This window comes from Sturnus vulgaris, chromosome 14 (genome assembly GCF_052056855.1).
Source record: "Sturnus vulgaris isolate bStuVul1 chromosome 14, bStuVul1.hap1, whole genome shotgun sequence".
Taxonomy (NCBI): Eukaryota; Metazoa; Chordata; class Aves; order Passeriformes; family Sturnidae; genus Sturnus; species Sturnus vulgaris.
Window position 1 is genome coordinate 17147749 of NC_142256.1, and position 17952 is coordinate 17165700.

General features: G+C 39.5%; 1 protein-coding gene across 4 annotated transcripts in view; it reads right to left on the bottom strand.

Annotated features, from left to right (window-relative positions):
- Positions 1 to 17952, bottom strand: part of AMMECR1 (AMMECR nuclear protein 1) — a 104319-nt gene that overhangs the window by 31737 nt on the left and 54630 nt on the right. For 3 of the 4 annotated variants that reach the window (XR_001403501.2, XM_088173418.1, XM_014881563.2), the window contains one exon: positions 12139 to 12249. Coding sequence is in view for 2 of the 4 variants with exons in the window: in XM_088173418.1 (XP_088029544.1) it covers positions 12139 to 12249 (111 nt within the window). In the remaining 2 variants the exon portion in view is untranslated. Of the gene's footprint in view, positions 1 to 8279; positions 8448 to 11631; positions 11736 to 12138; positions 12250 to 17952 lie in introns of all 4 variants that reach the window. The other variant, XR_015806896.1, reaches the window with a different exon arrangement.

The following is a 17952-nucleotide window of genomic DNA, read 5'->3' on the forward strand; positions in this document are numbered from 1 at the left end:
TGGTTATGTATTGAAGGCACCTGGGGGGAGGGCACACTCAGAAGTTTTTCTCCATGAGAACTTCCTCTGTGAATTGATGGGACCAACTGGAGGCTGGTTTAGTTGTTGACAGCCTGAGAAACCAATTGGAGCAGTTAGTTCGCTCTGTGAATCGACATTTTTTGAAGCAAGTAAAACGCGGGAAAAGGTCTTTCATTTCCGGCCTCTCACAAGGTAACTCCGACCTAGCCCAGGCCCCCTCCCATGTGGCCTGGGCCAGGCAAGGGGTGGGCTCAGGAGGCAGCTGGGCCCATTTTCAACCATAGGCCCCGATGGCCAGGGGAGAGGCCCGTTGTTAAGATCCTAGCCCTCCCTCCTCCCCCGGTGTGGCCGCGGCTCGGTGGCGCCTTACCCTGCCACTGGCTCGGAGCAGCCGTGGGGTAGCCGAGCCGGCCCAGCTGCCCACGCGGCCTGGGGGGGAGGCAGCCAGGCCCCATTTTGGCGGAGCCCCTACACGCCTTTATTTGCTGGGCAAGGTAGAAGGAACACCCCCCAGCCCGCGGCTGGAACTGGGTCTGGTCAGCGCCGAAGGGCAACCATGAAGTCAGAGGCTTGTCACCGTGTTTTTTTCCCCTGGCTGGACTTTCCAGTTTTCGTCCGGCCCCTCCCGGTGGCCTGAGCAGCCTGAGGTCCTAACACAACTCCAGCTTGGCCTGGCCCAGCCCCTGCAACGTCTCTGTGAAATTTTAACCCTTCTAACGCTCAGATAAGACTCGCAGACTTTTAATCCTCCCTTGAGTGAGAGGAAAAACAACAGAGAGTCACCGGTCAGTGAAGCAAGAGCTAAGTTTGTAGATGGAAGGAGAATGATGAGATGCCGTGAAGGTTGGCTGAAAAATCCTTTTGTAAGCTATAGGGGTGGACTGTACTACACTAAAAATTCCTATAAACCGTAGAAAAGACGGTTTAAAAGGCGGTTGAAGTGTTCAGAAGATCCTTTGCCCCGAGGGAAAAAGGGGATCTCTGTTCCTGGGAATGAAGTATGAACAGAGAAAAGAGAGATGAAGAGAACTTTTGCTTTTGAACAGCTCATCCTTAAAAGTAATACCCCATGAGTTTGACGTGGCCCACAAGTACAGCTCTGGGAAGGCTGTGAAGTTGGGAGGAGTTTCCCTATTGCAAATTCCTGGACAGCTGCTATTCGTGAAAAGTGAAGTCACGACAGAACTGGATTTTTTTTTATCTTGGGGAAAGAATAGCTGAACAAGGAGAAACTCCTCTCCCAAAAGTGAACTGAGAAACATTATTTCAGTTGGGAACTGTCTGAAGTGTTTCTGTATGTTGTTGTTAAGAAAGTGGGGGAGGGGGGAGGAGGGAGTGGTCTGAAGATCTTATTCTGACTTTATTATTTTCTTTGTGTTGTTAATAAAGTTTTTCTTTATACCCTTTTAAGTTTTAGGCCTGCTGTGCTTTTGCTCCTAATTCTATCTCACAACAGAAAATGAGTATATTGAAATTGGGAAACCTAAACTATAACATTTATTGGTGCATTGGCTGGGAAATTCAAACTAAACAAGACATAGGTATATATTCCTCCCTACAATGAACTGGAGTAAAACTCCAGTCATTTGTAAACAATGAAGTTCAAGAAGTCTTTCAAGACTTTCCTGTGTGTTGTTTCTCCCTGCCCACTCCAGGCCACTTGCTCACAAATAGACACATATGAGTTGAAATAGTGCAGAGTGATTGGGCCTCTAAGACTTTATGACTACCTCAGAAGTATGCTTAACTTCAAATGTCTTCAGACATTCTTCAGCATTTATATGGCTGCTTGTGTTCCAGCAGTGGATAGGCTATTTCTTCTTCTTCCAAGGGCTTTTCCACCATCTTAACTGCACAGCTCTTGTTAAGGACCTAACTTCTCCCTTCCTGGTGTCAACAGGAACAAATTCTAGAAACAGGTTATCTGTCAGTACTATTTAAAAATTCCAGAATACACTGCTACAGTTTACAAGAGCACTGTAACTGTCATTATTCTGATCTATGGAAAATGTTAAAAAAAATTTCAAAAGCTTCAACACCTTTGTGTTAAAGTGAACAGGGATAACAAGGGCTTTTGGAGCCCATTTCCCCACACTGTTTGTGCTATTTCTTCTTTATAGTCTTAAAAGGCCGGAAATACCTAAATGGAGGAGGTGCTGACAGACTGAAAACTTTAATTGAGACTCCTTTCCCACAGTGCCTCACACACAAAGCTCCATAGTTTGAAGTTTTTAACAGCTCGTAAGCAAGAGAATTCTTTTTCCTGTGACCTTGCTTAATCTTTGCTAACTGGTATTAAAACATCAGATTTCAGTAAAAATCAGTTCCTTGAGCCAAAGTGTACTTCTACAGGGCAAGGTATCTAATATACCACAGCTGCACCTCAATTCCCAGAGTCTTACTTAGGGTGTTTCATATTTAGTACATAGAAGCACTGGCCAGTCTGTGCAAGTGGGATGTTTTACTCACAAGAAAGTTCTGGAAAACATCCCTTGGTCTGTATTAAAAACTAATACCTACTGCTAAGCCAAGAACAGACAGAGAGAAAAACTCTCACCTAGAAGCAGATAACTTCTATGTCAACTTTTTCCATTCTGTCCTGTTTCCAAACAGACAAATCCTTTCTTTACAACATAAGTGCTCTGAGACACACTTCACCTATGCCTCTGTCTGCTGTGAGCACAGTCCTATCTTGTATTCTGTGGCACTGGCCCATAGCTCAGCACATCTTTGTAGTGCTTCAGAAATCAGTAAGTCACCCAGAGTCTCAAAAGAAAGCAAGTATCATTATAAAATATTTTTCGGCAATGTTTTGATGCTGTTCCCCTTACCATATAAAGAGACTAAAAAGTTGACTAAAACCCATTGAAGTACCAACACTAGTAACCTGTACTAGTAAAGGAAAAGTAAGTTATGGAAATATAGAGCTTTGCTAGGAAAGCCAGAGTGGCCAGTTCCCATACCTCCACCCTCCCTCCCAAACACTTCTGTCAAGTAATATGCAAAGACAAATAAATATCTGACTTAGAACCAAACTAGTGCTTCACCTCAACTACAAGTCTGTCTTTGAACTTACATGCACCATTTTGGTCACATAATAGGAGACTGTGTGGGAAGAAGATGAAATGCAAGATAGTCATGGGAAAGACTGGAGTCACAAAGGACATGGCTCCTCCCTGAAACCCATCTGGAAAGTCTGAGTAACTGCTGCATAGCGCCAGTTCAATCAAATTTCAGCAACATTTGATTTATTCCAAATACCACAAATTACATCAACCAATGAAAGTTATCTTGCTTGAGCATGTCTTTTCTAAGCATGCATTTCATAAGTACATTTTTGAAACTCACAATTTTTAATGCATGTTTTTTAAATAAGATGATGAAGTATTTCAAATCTGGCCATTTGCTTAGTTACACCAAATTCTACTGCTGAGACCTTAAACTTACCACAGTAAGTTTGTCTCAGTAAAACCACCTCTAAACTTTATTGAGCCATTTTCTACAGATACAGAACTTTTGTAGTAATTTTTAATTTTAAAATTTATTTTTCCTTGATTTTCAGGTACCTTTCATAAACAGTCAACTCCCAGACTAAGTTTACTCTACAAGACACAGTAATGCATTTTCCTGTGCCAAAGCATTCATATTCTGTAATTCCGTTTCCCAGCAAAACAGTAAAATGGTTCCCAATATTTCCCTGGATCTATTGAAAAAGCTTTGGGAGAGCATCATTATGCTCTCCTCCTTTCCTAAAGATAATAATCTAAGGATTGTCCTTCCATTTGTGGCATTTTCCTTTGCTTTCTTTCAAGAAGTGTTGCTAAGGAAATAGACTCTCATCTACCATTAGGTCCAAGGGTCTAGCAAAGTTTTTCTCAGGAATAACAGAGTAACAATTACAAAAACAGGGAAGTCTTGATTGTTTGATTTTAAATAAAGAAAAAAAAAAGTACAAATTATTACATTATCAACACATGTAATATGCAAAAAACATGTATTCCCTAGGGCCTGCTCCTCTCTTCTAACAAGAAGATCTTCCTTCCTAACAAAATAAGAAGAAGCATTTAACCCACCAATAAAACAAAAATTTGTTCATTTTTTTTTCACTTAAAGAGTAAGTATGGTATTTAGCTTTACCCTTTGAGAGAAGGCAGCAAACAGTTCTGTTAAACAACAGCTCCCTGAAGTAATGATCTGGCACTGTGTGCACAAAATCATTACAGATCTATTTACTGAACTGACTCACACAGAGTAACTAAGCCAGGCTCAATAAATTCAGATTTATATACTTCAATTGGACTTTCTGTTACTGTGGGTTTACACCACAAACCACTTTACTAATGAACATACATTCCACTAGAACAGACCTTAGGATTTGCCCAAATTAAAGGGCTTGTTATTTGTGAAGTCAGTGTCTACAAGCAGAGTCAAAGCAACTAGCTTTCGTTGACTTGGATAAAATTTACTGAAACTCGGAGCTATTCATATTTCTAAAGTCTCATCTATATATGCTGTAGTTTGTGTTTAATTTGCATGTTATTTGGTTGTAATATTTCCCATTATAATGGTTTTTCCCAGTTGTACCCCTATGTTGTGATAAAATGGTTTCTCCCTTTCCCACTTGTCCTTGCCCATCACCCTAAACCCCGCCCCTTTATCCGGAAACTTCCCTGTCCTTCACCCTAATCCCTGCCAATCCCTCCTGGCCCCTCCCTTTATTCTAGAATGTTCTGTATCTGTCATCCCTTTCTCGGTTTACGATTTGTTACCATGTTGAAATCCCCGCCTATGTTATCCCCTATTGGTTATGTAAATATGCAATCCCGCCTTGTGCTACACTCCCTGTTTCTCCCAATAGGTTGATGCTTTGTACCCTCCCTCAGGGGAGGTCCCCTATTTAAGTTGATGTAAACCCATTCTCCTCACCTTTTTGGGTTCCCTTCCCTTGCGTCTAGTCCTCTTCCCTGTCCTCCCAATAAACCCTATCCTGGAACCTAGAAAGGTCTCCCTCTCATCCTTCACCTTCCCTCGGACATCATAAGTGGGCAAAGGGGCTTGGAGCCTTAGCTATACTCTGGGTTCTGGAAACCTAAGAGATAGCCCACTCTTGACATTGGCAGCCCGTTGAGCTAGCTGGGCTTGCTAGAGTCAGAGTGATCAAGGCTGTCCGCGTCATATATACTGATGATATGGCAGTGAAAGCCATGAGCCAGTACAAAATGTCTAGATGTTAAAATAATTTTGCCTCGGTTTCAATAGAGGTAATTAGTAAATATTTAAAAATCACAGTGCTAATACCTTAATTTTATATTTTAACAAATGCATTTTTGAAAGCAAAAAGGAATTCTAAGATACAGTATTATTAGAACCCCTGGAGGGCAACACCATCATAAATACATACGTATCTATATACATCTTCTAATTTGTAAAGTGAAGTTGAATGCTGAACTGCCTTAATATACTTCAGCCCAGTTCTGACTCAGAACACATATGGGCTATATATTATAAGCTATATACAAATATACATGCATATATAATAAATGTGTTCAGTACTTGGGTATTTCCAAATGTCTTTCAAATACAGCTCTGGCTCAGACATCTTTCTTTTGCTAAGGAATTTTAGTGATATGAAACTGCTACAAAGTGATGAGAATAAACCCCTCTCTCTGCTGCTGCCTAGCAGGTGAGCAGAACCTGCCTTATACTGGGCACTGGGTGATGCACATATCATGGCAACACTATCAACTACCAACCTAAGGCTGGTAGAGCAGAATAGCAGTCCTGCGACATCCCTGAACTTCAGCATCCTTGAACTCTCCTTAGGCCAGGGAGCCTCATTCCTGGTCTAAGCAAAAAGCACTCAGTATACCCTCTAAAGTGTCCATTTGGCACTCCACTTCCTACCTCCCCAGGAATGCAGGATGCTCTGAAATCACTCCTACAGAACCTTGTAACTCAGTAAGGGAATATGATGATGTAACTGAGAGTTGCTTACACTGGAGATTTTTAGCCTGGAGAAGAAGAGGGTCAGGGGAGACCTTACTGCTCTCTACCTGCAAGGAGTCCGCAGCCAGGTGGGGTCAGCCTCTTCTCCCAAACAGCAAGTGATAGGATAAGAAAAAACTGCCTCAAGTTGCAGCAGGCATAATTTAGACTGGCTATTAGGAAACATTTTTTCACCAAAAGGGTTGTCAACCATTGAAACAGGTTGCCCAAACAAGTGGCAGAGTCCTCAGCCCTAGAGGGATTTAGAAGCCATATAGATGTGGCACTTGGAGATATGCTGGAGTGGTGGGCTTGTTGGAGTGGAGTTAATGGTCGGAATTGATGACCTTAAAGCTGTTTTCCAAAGTAAACAATTCTGTGATCCAGTGTGAAAGATGAGTATCTGTGGTGTCCCAGCTGCCTGTAGTCTTATTAGTTCAAGAAGCTTTGGCAGCATGTAGGGCATTTTTATTCTTAAAACTTAGTGGATTTTATAGGTTGAACCACCCCCTAAAAATTTTACCCTTCATGACTGCAACTCGCTGTTAAGTGGAAGGTAGGAGTTGCACATTCCAGAGGGGTTATTGCCACTGGTTTCTCACATGCTCTGTGGTACACAGTGGTTGTCTGTCCACTCAACTGGACACAGAATCATGTTGCCACATATGGCCCTAAATACCTCTTCTCACTTGGAGATTTGCGCCCTCTACCTGTATAAGGCAACCCTGAGAACTCAGAGGCAAGCAGCAGGCACCTGCTTTTCACAGACACAAACAGAAAGGAAGCTTTCGGTCTTTAGAAACAGTATGAAACATAAAACATTAAACATAAACATTAAACAGCATAACCCTGGTGAGTTCAGGCTGTCATGAACTTACACTGCTCTCTGCAGAGTTTAATTTCAAGTGTGATAATGTAAGCTTCATCTCACTATCAGGCGTTTTGCCACTGATGGCCATGAGACAGTGTATTAACAGAATTTTTAAAAGCCAACTTGCAGCAGTGGTCTACTATAAATCAAAGCCAAAAACAAGACAGCCTGCAAGGTATTATCAGTGGGCAACACAGAAGCAACAGTGTGCTCTGAAATATTACATGAAATGTTATTTGCACAAATTAATTCAACCTATGATTTCTGTCAATAGTGAAGGCCACAACAACTGTCAGAAACATTTAATTCTCAACTCTGCAGTTCAAAAAATTGCAGTCAGATGAATGAGTATGCTTTGCCCTAGATCAATGGGAATGACTACCTACACCCATAGCAGAACTGCTTGGTGGTAAAGGTTTTGGAAAGCTAGCACTGACCTGTGGGAGTAATTACAGGGTTAGAGTAGTAAACTCAACACATGAAGGAGTTTGTCCTGTCTGTACAAATACTTGTCACTAGTCTTTATTAAATAAGGCCAGCATCAATTTTAATGTAATCAGTCATTAAATATTTTTCAGTTTTACCTCTTAAATTAGCTTGCCTTACTGTAAGCTTGTCTTACAGTTGGGAGATAAACTTTGGAACAGGAGGAAAGGGTTAGTGTTTTTGCCAGAGAGAGCAGGCAGTATTGCAGCAACAAGGACTAAGACTCTTGAAATTGCTGACAAGGACAGAGCAGTACTTGATGCCAGCAGTAGCCAAATCCTCATATGGCATGTACACTGAAATTCAGCTACGAGAAAGGATGGAAATGAAAGGTTTCATTTCCTTCTCTCTTGTGCTTCTCATCCCAAGCTTCTCTTTGTTTTCTTTACTTGATCAGCCACATCTAGGCTAAATGTCTGACAGCAGTCCTATTTCCCTCAGGTGGAGCGGTAAGTAGAACACAACAAAAAGACTGATTACATCACATAGTCAGTAGAGACAGGTCTATGCTAGCTAAAGGAAGGTGGGTTAAATCCAGTTTTCAGCCTTTATGTTAATACACTTAAGCCTTGGAGTCCACCAATTTTTCTTTCAACTTTCCTCTGGGACAGCAAATTGACATGTAACATCTCCATTTACCTGCCTGTTTGCTAGTATCTCCCTCCCCAGATACATATTCTAGCTTTGATGGGCTAAACCAACACAGAGTTAAAATCTATGCACCTATACTTTTATATCCAATAGGTATAAAATATTACTTCAAATTCCATGAAACAATTAAAAACTAAAACTGAAATATAGAACTGAAACCATTTTGTTCATTATCTCAAATGTGTAAAAGCAAGAGTTTAAAACTTCAGTGCCAAAACCTAAGTCTTACTACTGTACAAAATACATGAAAAAATAATTTATCAACCTGTTATGAAATTCTGTGGTAACCTGTTTCCAAGTTCAGAGCATTTTCTTGAAGGAGCTGTAAAATCTAAGGTATTTTTCATAAGCTGGTGTTGTATCTCAGGAATCTGGAGTTTTTGAGCTTTCTGTGCTTCCAGGCACAGGCCCCCTGGAAAACACTGCTCTGGACCTGAAACGTTGGAGAAGGCTTGTAAATATAAATAATGAGTTAGAAATCACAAATGTGTAGTGGGTTAGATGTGTGTATTTTCACTGGATGATGGTTTTAAATTTGAGGGTTTTATAGTATAGTGGTGGATATGGGACAAGATGGAGAATTTTAGGTGGTGTCTTTTTCTTTGTTCATCTTCTTCCTTCTTCACAGAACTTAGGTAGTAACCTTTGGTTGGTCAGTCAATTGTCACTCTAAGGGTCGTGGGAATCTATTATTGGGTCAAAAAGATAAATCATATAGGTGTTAAATTTCTATTGGTTTGTTTAGCTTTTTAAGGCCTTGAAGCAGACTCAGCTGTAACCATTTTTCCCACTTCTAGCAAGGAGCTAGAGGTGCTGTCGTACTTTCTGTAATTCTTTGATAAGATATAATAAACACCCAAGTCCAAACACGAGAACCGTCTCAATTGCCTTTCTAATAATGCTGGCTCAGAGGAAAAACAGACGAGACTGATGACAAACCACTAATAAGTGGTGAAAAGCCCAGCATACACCCCACAATCTGGATTGGTTTATTTTTATGCATTCAGGTAGGATAGTCAATTTAACACATTCAGTCTAAAGGACTAGCTTGCCCATGGTAAAATTTCTTCATTCTAAAATGCAGTATTCAACACTGTAGAGCATTTGGACATGGTTTACTTTCCAGTAAAATGAAACAGAAATCACCAAGTCTGAACCTCTCTCTCCATAAAGTTCTGCATTAGATTTTAATAATACACATCCTTTCCCCTGGGTTTCACTGATATAACTGCAGAGAAAAATGAATTTAATATGTAGATTTTGTAAGGAATACAGTAATAGCTTTTTTAACTAAGTGTATTCTCATCCCTCCTCAGAACTTGGGCAGATGCATCCAATTAATGATGAATCATTCCACATAACTTTCCTGTTGAGAACATACTGGTAATATCAGCACAACAACCTACAGAGCTCAAAATGGTCACAGATACCATCATTTTTGGTCACCTGAAAAAGTGTAGGGTGGGAGTTTCCCAAGAAAGAAACTGTTCATTCCAGATTCCTAGATGAACTATCATTATGCTGCTTCAAAGGAACAATACTAACATATGCAGATAGAGAGGTGTATGTTACACATCAGATACGATATACAGCCAGAGATCACCATTAGAAATAACAAAATTTATTTACTGTGATCCTAAGGACTATTCAGCATATTTGCAGTAAAATTATGTGTGAAGGGAATTGTGGATTTTTGATTGCTAAGCACCAGGGCATTTAAAAACAGCTGTTCTTTTGTACCATTTTACTGACTGAAAGCTGGGCCAAAGTTCTTCAGAAGGTGCTGAAAAGAGTAAGAATGAATGAATGAGAAAAGAGTGAATGAGACCTGGTTCTGCTTATCCACACCATAGCTTCAAAAAACTGAAGAAAAGTGCCTCCCAGTGTCAAAGGAAAATAAAGTCAGCAGTCGTATGACTGCATCATCAACTGAAAGTTTTGGTCAAGTTCCACTTTCTACAGTAGAGCCCATTCTCATTCTACCTACTTTGTTGATTAATTTCTGCCTTTCCTGAGTAAGTTTTTCCCTTTTAGGAATTGTCACGTTTTCTGCAGCAGCCTATTGCCCATATACTGCTGGAGCAAGCTATAATGTCCTAGTTTCTAATTCTTCGTAGGGAGGCCCATTGAGCTCCAAACTCTCAAAGCCCATGGACATTTCAACAGTGCTTCTTTTATTCCTCAAATGCTCTCCTCTAGAAGCCCTATAATTGAAAAGACTGACCCCTCAAGAAGGAAACTGATCACACGTAACCCTCTCTTTCATTTTTTATATAATGACTGATAGAAGGGAACACCTTTTTTGTACATTCTGATATGAACTCTATATTTCAGTGATCATATTTGAAGTTTGGTTGCTATTAAAAAAAAAAAAAGCAGTCTGGAAACATTTTAGGTACCATAAGCATAAAAAAGATTTACCATAAAAGGTAAGAAAATCCAATATGCACTAAATGTTATATTTTATTTCAAAGCAACTTATGTGCTTATGAACTTTTTTTTAAAATAGGTTGATATTAGTTCAATTTTCCTCATCTTGAAAATTACTGACCTATCCTCTGAATAGCCTAGTATAAACTTCCACAGCATGTAGCCATCCTGTAAATACTGCACTGAAGTTATTTCAATTGCCTTAAATTTTCATCACTTTTCATGTATTTTGACTTCTGCTTTCAGAGCTGGAATGCAGTGACAGGAATCACATAACCAGTTTTGAAGGTATTTAAGAGTACAGTCCTGTCTGATTTGTGAGAATGGAAAAAATCTACAAGGAACAAAAACTGTTTTCTTGAGCCTTATTCCTAATCTCAGTGGGAAATTTTCTGTACAAGCTCATTGTTCTTGGTCATGCACGATAAAGCATATACCTAAATGAAACGCTCTCCAGTACAGGGGGAAAGTTATTTTTCATTCGGTCTGACTCACGAATGGTTAAGATTTTAAGCCTTTTAACCCTCAACAAAGAAATCGGTTTGAATTTTATTAAAAGGTTCTTCTCACTGGCCATTTTGAATGCTGAGGTTTTAAAAAACACAAGCAGAAACATTCTACAGTGCATAATAAATAAATTGAACATAATAAGGGTAACTAGGTCTTTCAGAAGTTTGTACGGGCTCCAGAAGATGAGCAGTTATCTTCCTTAAGCTCAGCAGAGAAGCATGAAATGAACTTTAGGTTGCAATTAACTAGGCAGACATGTCAAAAGAACATCTCCCATTCTAATATTATTTAATGCCAGGATGGACAAGGTATTTTAATAGCAAAGAGGAAGATCCTGTAATGGACAAAAGCCTCAAATCTAAAGTGATCTGGAAGCACTAATTATTTTAAGTGATGACAGTTCTAGAGGTCTACAAATGCCAGAATGCAGCTTCTATTTTAAAGCACAATAAAGTCTATTGTAACTGAGATGAACAAAATTCCATTGATTCTTTAGAGAATAAACTTAAGAAAACTCTTAGAAAAAGAAGTAGAAGCTTTCTACTACCTCTAGTGATAAACTTATTAGTTCTCACTCTATACAAAGGAAATGGAACAGTATTAAGGTGAATGAATTTAGGTGTAGATTGAAACATGAAGATTATGCCACCAGGGAGTGAAGGATTATCATCACTTACCTCCCTCATCCAGAAGCTTCCCACTCAGGGGCTGGGATGTATCTGAAGAGTAACATGTAATGGAAATTTGTAGCATTAAATTAACTGCAGCTGATTGGAAGCACCTGATGGAGAAGAGGTGAAAATACCTGCTGTTTTAGAAGTGAGAATAGGATAATCCCCAAATCTGACTTTCTGGTCTTCTGGCCTGAAATTAACTACTAAGGTTAAAATTTGTCCGAAGACTGGAAAAATACTAATAATCAGTTACAATAAGCTACTGGAGAGTAGTTTAGACCAATAAAATAAGAATAGGCTCAACTTACGTTTTTTAACTGCAAGCATGGGCTCATGACAGCAGTAGTCAAATATCCAGGCAATACTCTTAGCATCAAAAGGAGACACAGATTTTCATTGACCCGTACAGTGACACAGCCAAAAAACCCAAAACAAAACAAAGCACACCTATCAACTCCTCAACAGACTAGTTAAATATGTAAGTCAAAGCTACAGAAAACAAATTCTTACCTAGTAAGTGTGTACTCCCTGAGTCCTGAATGCAGGTTCATGGCGGAAAAAGTACCTATGCATCCACGCAATCGTTTATCCCGACCGATCTTCCACGTTACAAACAGTGGGCTGTGTTAGGGAGGAAAAGACAGACATGATCATAGGAGCAATTTTGATGGTGTGAAATTTCAGCAACAGGGCCCTTCCATTTCAGCAACAACGGGCAAATCTCTAAAATAACTCTATCTGAACAGGCCATAGCAGTGAGAAATGTCCTTTGCAATTCCTTTCGCTGTTCTAGAAACACTGTTCATGTGATATAATAGAAAATAAGATTACTGGAATAGTTTAGGGACAGAATGAAAATGCTTGGTAACAGATCCGATGTGCTCAGTGCACCCTACTGTTACCCATTAACCTTCTCCTGTAAATGGGAAACGTCTCACCTTAGAGATCTGTGTATAAGGAACCTTTGTGGAGGGGAAAAATATCCCTGCCACACTAGCCACCCCCTCCTGAACACAAATACTTTGGTCGCTAATACTGCTGGCTAAATACAGAAATCCTTGGAAGACAAAAAAATTTAGGAATGCCCTCTAAACTTAAAGAGCTACCAGAGGAAAGGATATTTTCTTCATAAATCCCAAGTCAGCATTTAAAAATATCAAAAATGACCAGAAGTAGAGCAAAATCTCTAAGTTGAACACACGACCATGATAGTTACAAAGAAATATTAATAACAAACCAATTCATACACTAAATTAATCAGAAAGAGGAGAACCATACAGCTCTTGGGGACCAAACCTTTTATTGCAGTCCTAGTGAATTGCATTAATACATAAGCAAGAGAAAACTATACTAACTTTAATTTCTCAAGGGAGTGCACATGGCATCTGGATACCAATTCTAACAAAGATTTCTAATACTGAGACGAACAGAGATGTTTCGAGAAGAAACACATGTAATATTTACTCTTTTTCTAGAAAGGTGACAAATCGAAGTGTATTACATAGAGAAGGGTGCATTGTATTACATGAGCAGATCAGTCACTGCACAACTGCACAGTGTAGCAGAGAGAGGTGTAACTGTACTGGGGGTACCATACGTGGGTATGGGCGCACTTTGGGACTCATATCTCTTTTCTCCTTCCATACCATTCACTTTATCTAGTGTGGCACAAGATACCTGTCCTGTGATGGCAGAAGAGGATATGCCTCAGTCTGCAGCACTAACACAGCAGCATTCAGTCATCTCCTAACTTGCTAAAACCTGTTATCTATCACCTGCTGGTACAGCAACTTCCTCCTTCCTTGATTGAGCTGGACAAGGTCCCCTCTTTCAATGATGATCAATAAAAGAGGAAGCTGAAGTCATAGTTTTCTTTTGTATTTCCTTTTATTTCTTTTTAACTGCCATCCTGCATCCTTTTTTAAAAGTTTAGTAAGTACTGAAAAGCACAAAGCCAGAAGGACCCATTACCAAACATTTAATAAAATGTGGGCTATTGCACTATTTTCCATTCAGATCAACAAGTGGCATTTTACTACATTTTCAAGAAAGATATCTCAGTCACCCTTAATGGTACCAACAAAATTATTAGATCGCAATGGCTCTGAAATCAGTCTCTCCCCTTGAACAGAAATAAGCATGAGTAGGACTCAAAATGGACTTTAGGATTCTCTTGACCTTTATCTTTGGATTATGAGATTCATTAGCTGTAATAGTGGAGGGCTGTAATTCCGGGAAGCATATACATATTTACTTTCCTGTCAAAACTTAAATCCTTCTAAGATGCATCATTACTGCTACTTTAAAAGGACAAGAGAGGACCAGAGAACTTTGCTGAATGTCAAATAATACTGAAACATTTGCATACACATTGAAGGTCCTTGTCAATGAGTACCATGACAAAATGTAAAAGTTACATATATATATATATATATATTTGGACTACTGGTAGTAGGAGTATGAACATACTGTTCAGTCTGAGTTGAGTAAATGAACCATCACTGGTAGCCATTATTAATATACAACACGTAGTCTGACTTAAGCTGTTTTTGTGATCTTTCAACTTCTGCATTGCTCCCCAGGAGCATGAAGTATGAGGATGTCTACACAGGAAATCTAAGCCTAGTGAACAGAATTACTCAATTACCCTCACAGATGTCTTCAAAGTGTAATATGGACCACAGGTTCAGAACACTCACAGACCCAAGAGGATTCTAACTCTTAAAATTCAAGAAATAAGGCTGAAAGAGACCTTCAGGACTCCTGCTAGTGTAAGGAATAACTATATAATTCTGTTCATAAATGATCCACGTTCTTCCATCAGAAGTAGAAATAATGGATACAAAATCCCCAAAATGAAAAATTTGAATGTCATCTCAAAACCTTGTTGAAGTTCAGAACCTCTGGAAACATTCCAACTTCCTGCCAAAATGTTTTCCCAGCCAGCTTCTACCTAGTTCTCCTTGTGTAAACATTGTCCTTTTGTTTAAATAGTTCTTTCCCTTCCTGGTTATTATTCCCCAAAGTATTTATAGAAATAATTCATATGCCTCTTCAGACTTCACTTTGCTGAGTGGGATGTGCTCATTCAGTTTTCTCTCTCAGGGGACCTTTCCATTCTGACCATGACATCTCTTCTCTACAGTTTTTTTCCAGTTTAAGTTTGCCTTCTTGAACATCCATGTTTAGAACAACAGAAAGAATTACAGAGGAGGGTCTTGCACCTGGATGGAATGGATGCGTCTATCTCTGAACTAGGAACACTGATTGCTACTTTTAGTACTGACTCTTACAGCCTAATATGAAATCTCCAGAGAGCATGTCTAGTCTTACACGAAACAAAAACCATAGAAAACCTGCTCACAGAAGCTAGACAAGTTATGGAGAGAAAAGAGTATTTTTCTTTCTAGTGGTGTTATTTTGCTTTTTATTGGCATCCTTGGCTTCAGCTGCCAGCCTATCTTCCTCAAGCGTGCAATTCTTTTCTTCTGTTCTAAAATAAACTTGCTGACATAACCGAAAATGTAAAGCTAAAGTTCCAAACTTCACAGATAGTGATGTCAAAAGTAGCTAAGTAAATTGGTTCATTTTCAACTTGAAAAAAAATTCACCTGTTACCTGTTTTTCTTAAAATAAAAACAAACTTTTTTTGAGCAACACTTTGTTAGACCTAAAAATCTTTAGTAATATGCAGGAAAGACAGCAGATGCTTGGATTCTTTGTTATCCAATGATGTATTGTTGTAACTCACTAGATGTATTGAAAATGGTAGATTCCGTGACCCCTGTAGTGTCCTGTGCTCTGGTCCCTCTCCCCTCTGGCCCTGCTTAGTTGGCCGAGATCCAATTTCTTCCTGCCCCCCTTACAGACCCTAGAAAACACCTATGCCCCCTGACCTCACCCTATTTTTGCTCCTGGAGGCCCACAAGAAATAAACCTCAGATTCTCCCCAGGGGGGAAAGAGCCTCTTGTTATCTCTTATTCACATCCATGTAGTGGATCCCAGAGGCCTCTTCCTAACATCTGAGCAAGTCGGGAACTAGGGTGAATTCTCAGGGAACTCTACAGTGTACAGCAAGGATATGCATGGCATCCTGGAGATCAGTCTTCTTTTCACCTTAAGAAAGCCTGAAGTCACAAATCCCACAAAAATCAAAGAGCATACTGGGTGGAGTGCTCTCACCTTTCTGTCTGGTTCCGTCTTGATGTAGTCAGAAAACTGCAGATGTTGTTTGTTAGTTTTAAAAGAAACATTCACAAAACCAGACTTTCACTTCCCTGTGAGGAGCTCTAAAGCTCTAAAGCTTCAAACAGTTCTCTTACACAGTTTAGGATGAAGCATAAAAGCAAAAGAGCTTCAGGCTTGGGAGTGAGCTATCCTGAACCACCGGACTTGGAAATTTATTTGTTCAGCTTCTCTTTGTGGTGTCAGAAACCTCTAACCTATGCTGCTGACAGTGTTAACAGGAGTTTTGCAAAGCATCACCAAGTATTAGTAGCTGAAAGATGGTGGAAGACGTTTCAAACCATAAAGGAACAGAAGAAGAAACCAAATCCAGACCCTTTGAAGCCCCTGTAAAGATGACAATCCTTCTTCTCTCATAAGGATCTACATTTTGATTTGTTTGAGAGCCAGACACTGAAAAAGTATTTCTATCAAAAACTATTTATAGTTGCCACAGCAAACTTACAAGCAACCTGAAGACTATAAACTCACCATCCAGACATTGCATAACTTGCTATTTATCAAGAAGTGTTGCCCAGCTCTAATCTAAATAACAGGAACTGTTTCAGATATTTGCTATACAGGTTGCCAGGCACTACTCCATGAAAATCAGCTGACCATATATAGTTTTTTCCTTTCAGTTGCAAAACTGAATTAAAGAGACCGCTGCAACACAGTGAGTTTAAACTGATATTACTTCCTTATATACAACTGCAGTCATCAAAAGGGGCATACATACACAGTCTCTCTGTTTCCTTGTCAGATTCTAAAATACATCCAACACCCCGAACACTGACCTTAAAGATAAGCCAGAAAATGTGTGGCTGAAGCCCAGGTGCTTGGGTCACCTGATCAGTGCTGCCCATGTCACACTCCAGCTACTACTATACACTTCTCATTAATGAAAATACTAGGATAGCCCTGTTCTTCACTTGAGCATTAATCTATCACAGCTCCTGGAGAACTGCTACAATCCCTATTCAAGCCACAATGTATAAACCTATCTAAACACCGAAAGCAAGTATCAGAATAGTCTCTGATACATCAAGCTTAAAAAGTGAGCTTAGCTCATTGGTAATATTTCACAGCCAAAATCGCCTAAACCAATTATTCACCTGCTGCTATACATTACTGAAAATATTTTGACTGAAAGCATAAGTCTGCAAGCTATTTCAGCAATCAGCTACCACAGTTAAGAGTCATCATGCCAATAATTTACACTGACATCATGCAGAATGCACTGTTAAAAATATCTTCTTTTAATATACTGCAGCACTAGATACAAGCTGCTTCACCAAAAAAGTGAAGGGATTCTTTAAGTTTGGGTGTGAGATAAAGCAAGAACCATGAATAAATTGGTCCTGTCCTGGTATGACCAATAGGAAAGGTTTCTCTTCCTTGCTGTGGATATGGAGAAAAAGAAAGGGGGGAAGGTGAGAAGAATAGGGGAAAGAAAGGGTAACAGATGAAGAATATTTCTTTACTTTTATAAAAGATGAGTGAGAAATGTTTGTTTCATTCGAAGACTTCCAAGTAATAAAAAACTTGGAAGACTTTGAAGTGAAAAGGATTAAACTTGATGAACTGGAAGGTAAAATTATATTTAGATAGACATTTTAATTATAGTGATTTAACCTTTTATAACCAGAGAAGGTAATAAAGCGTCTACAGCCCTCATGTTACTTGACACCCAGAGCTGTAGGATCTGACACTTTGAAAAGCTGCACATTCATCCCTTTGTAAGACCAGAGTGCTTCCACTTCAGCTCTGAGGATCACCAAGCCCTCACATGCCCAAGAAGCACTTGGAAAAAGCAAAGCAGTGCTGCCAGCATTTTCCTTTTTGTTTCACACAAATGAACAAGCTACTGCTCCTCAGTTCCTGAAATTTTAAGATTTATATTCTTTTACATAAAGCTTACTCTGTTTTATTTGTGATCACGCTACACCTTCTAATAACACTAAACCTTCACCTAATACTGTTTCCAATTAGAAGCATCTGGAGGAAAAGGAATTCAAATTTGTCATTGGAACAGTCTGCTGTGACCCCTCACAGGTGCAGTGCCAGCCCTGTATGGATGCATAGAGAGGAGCCTCCCT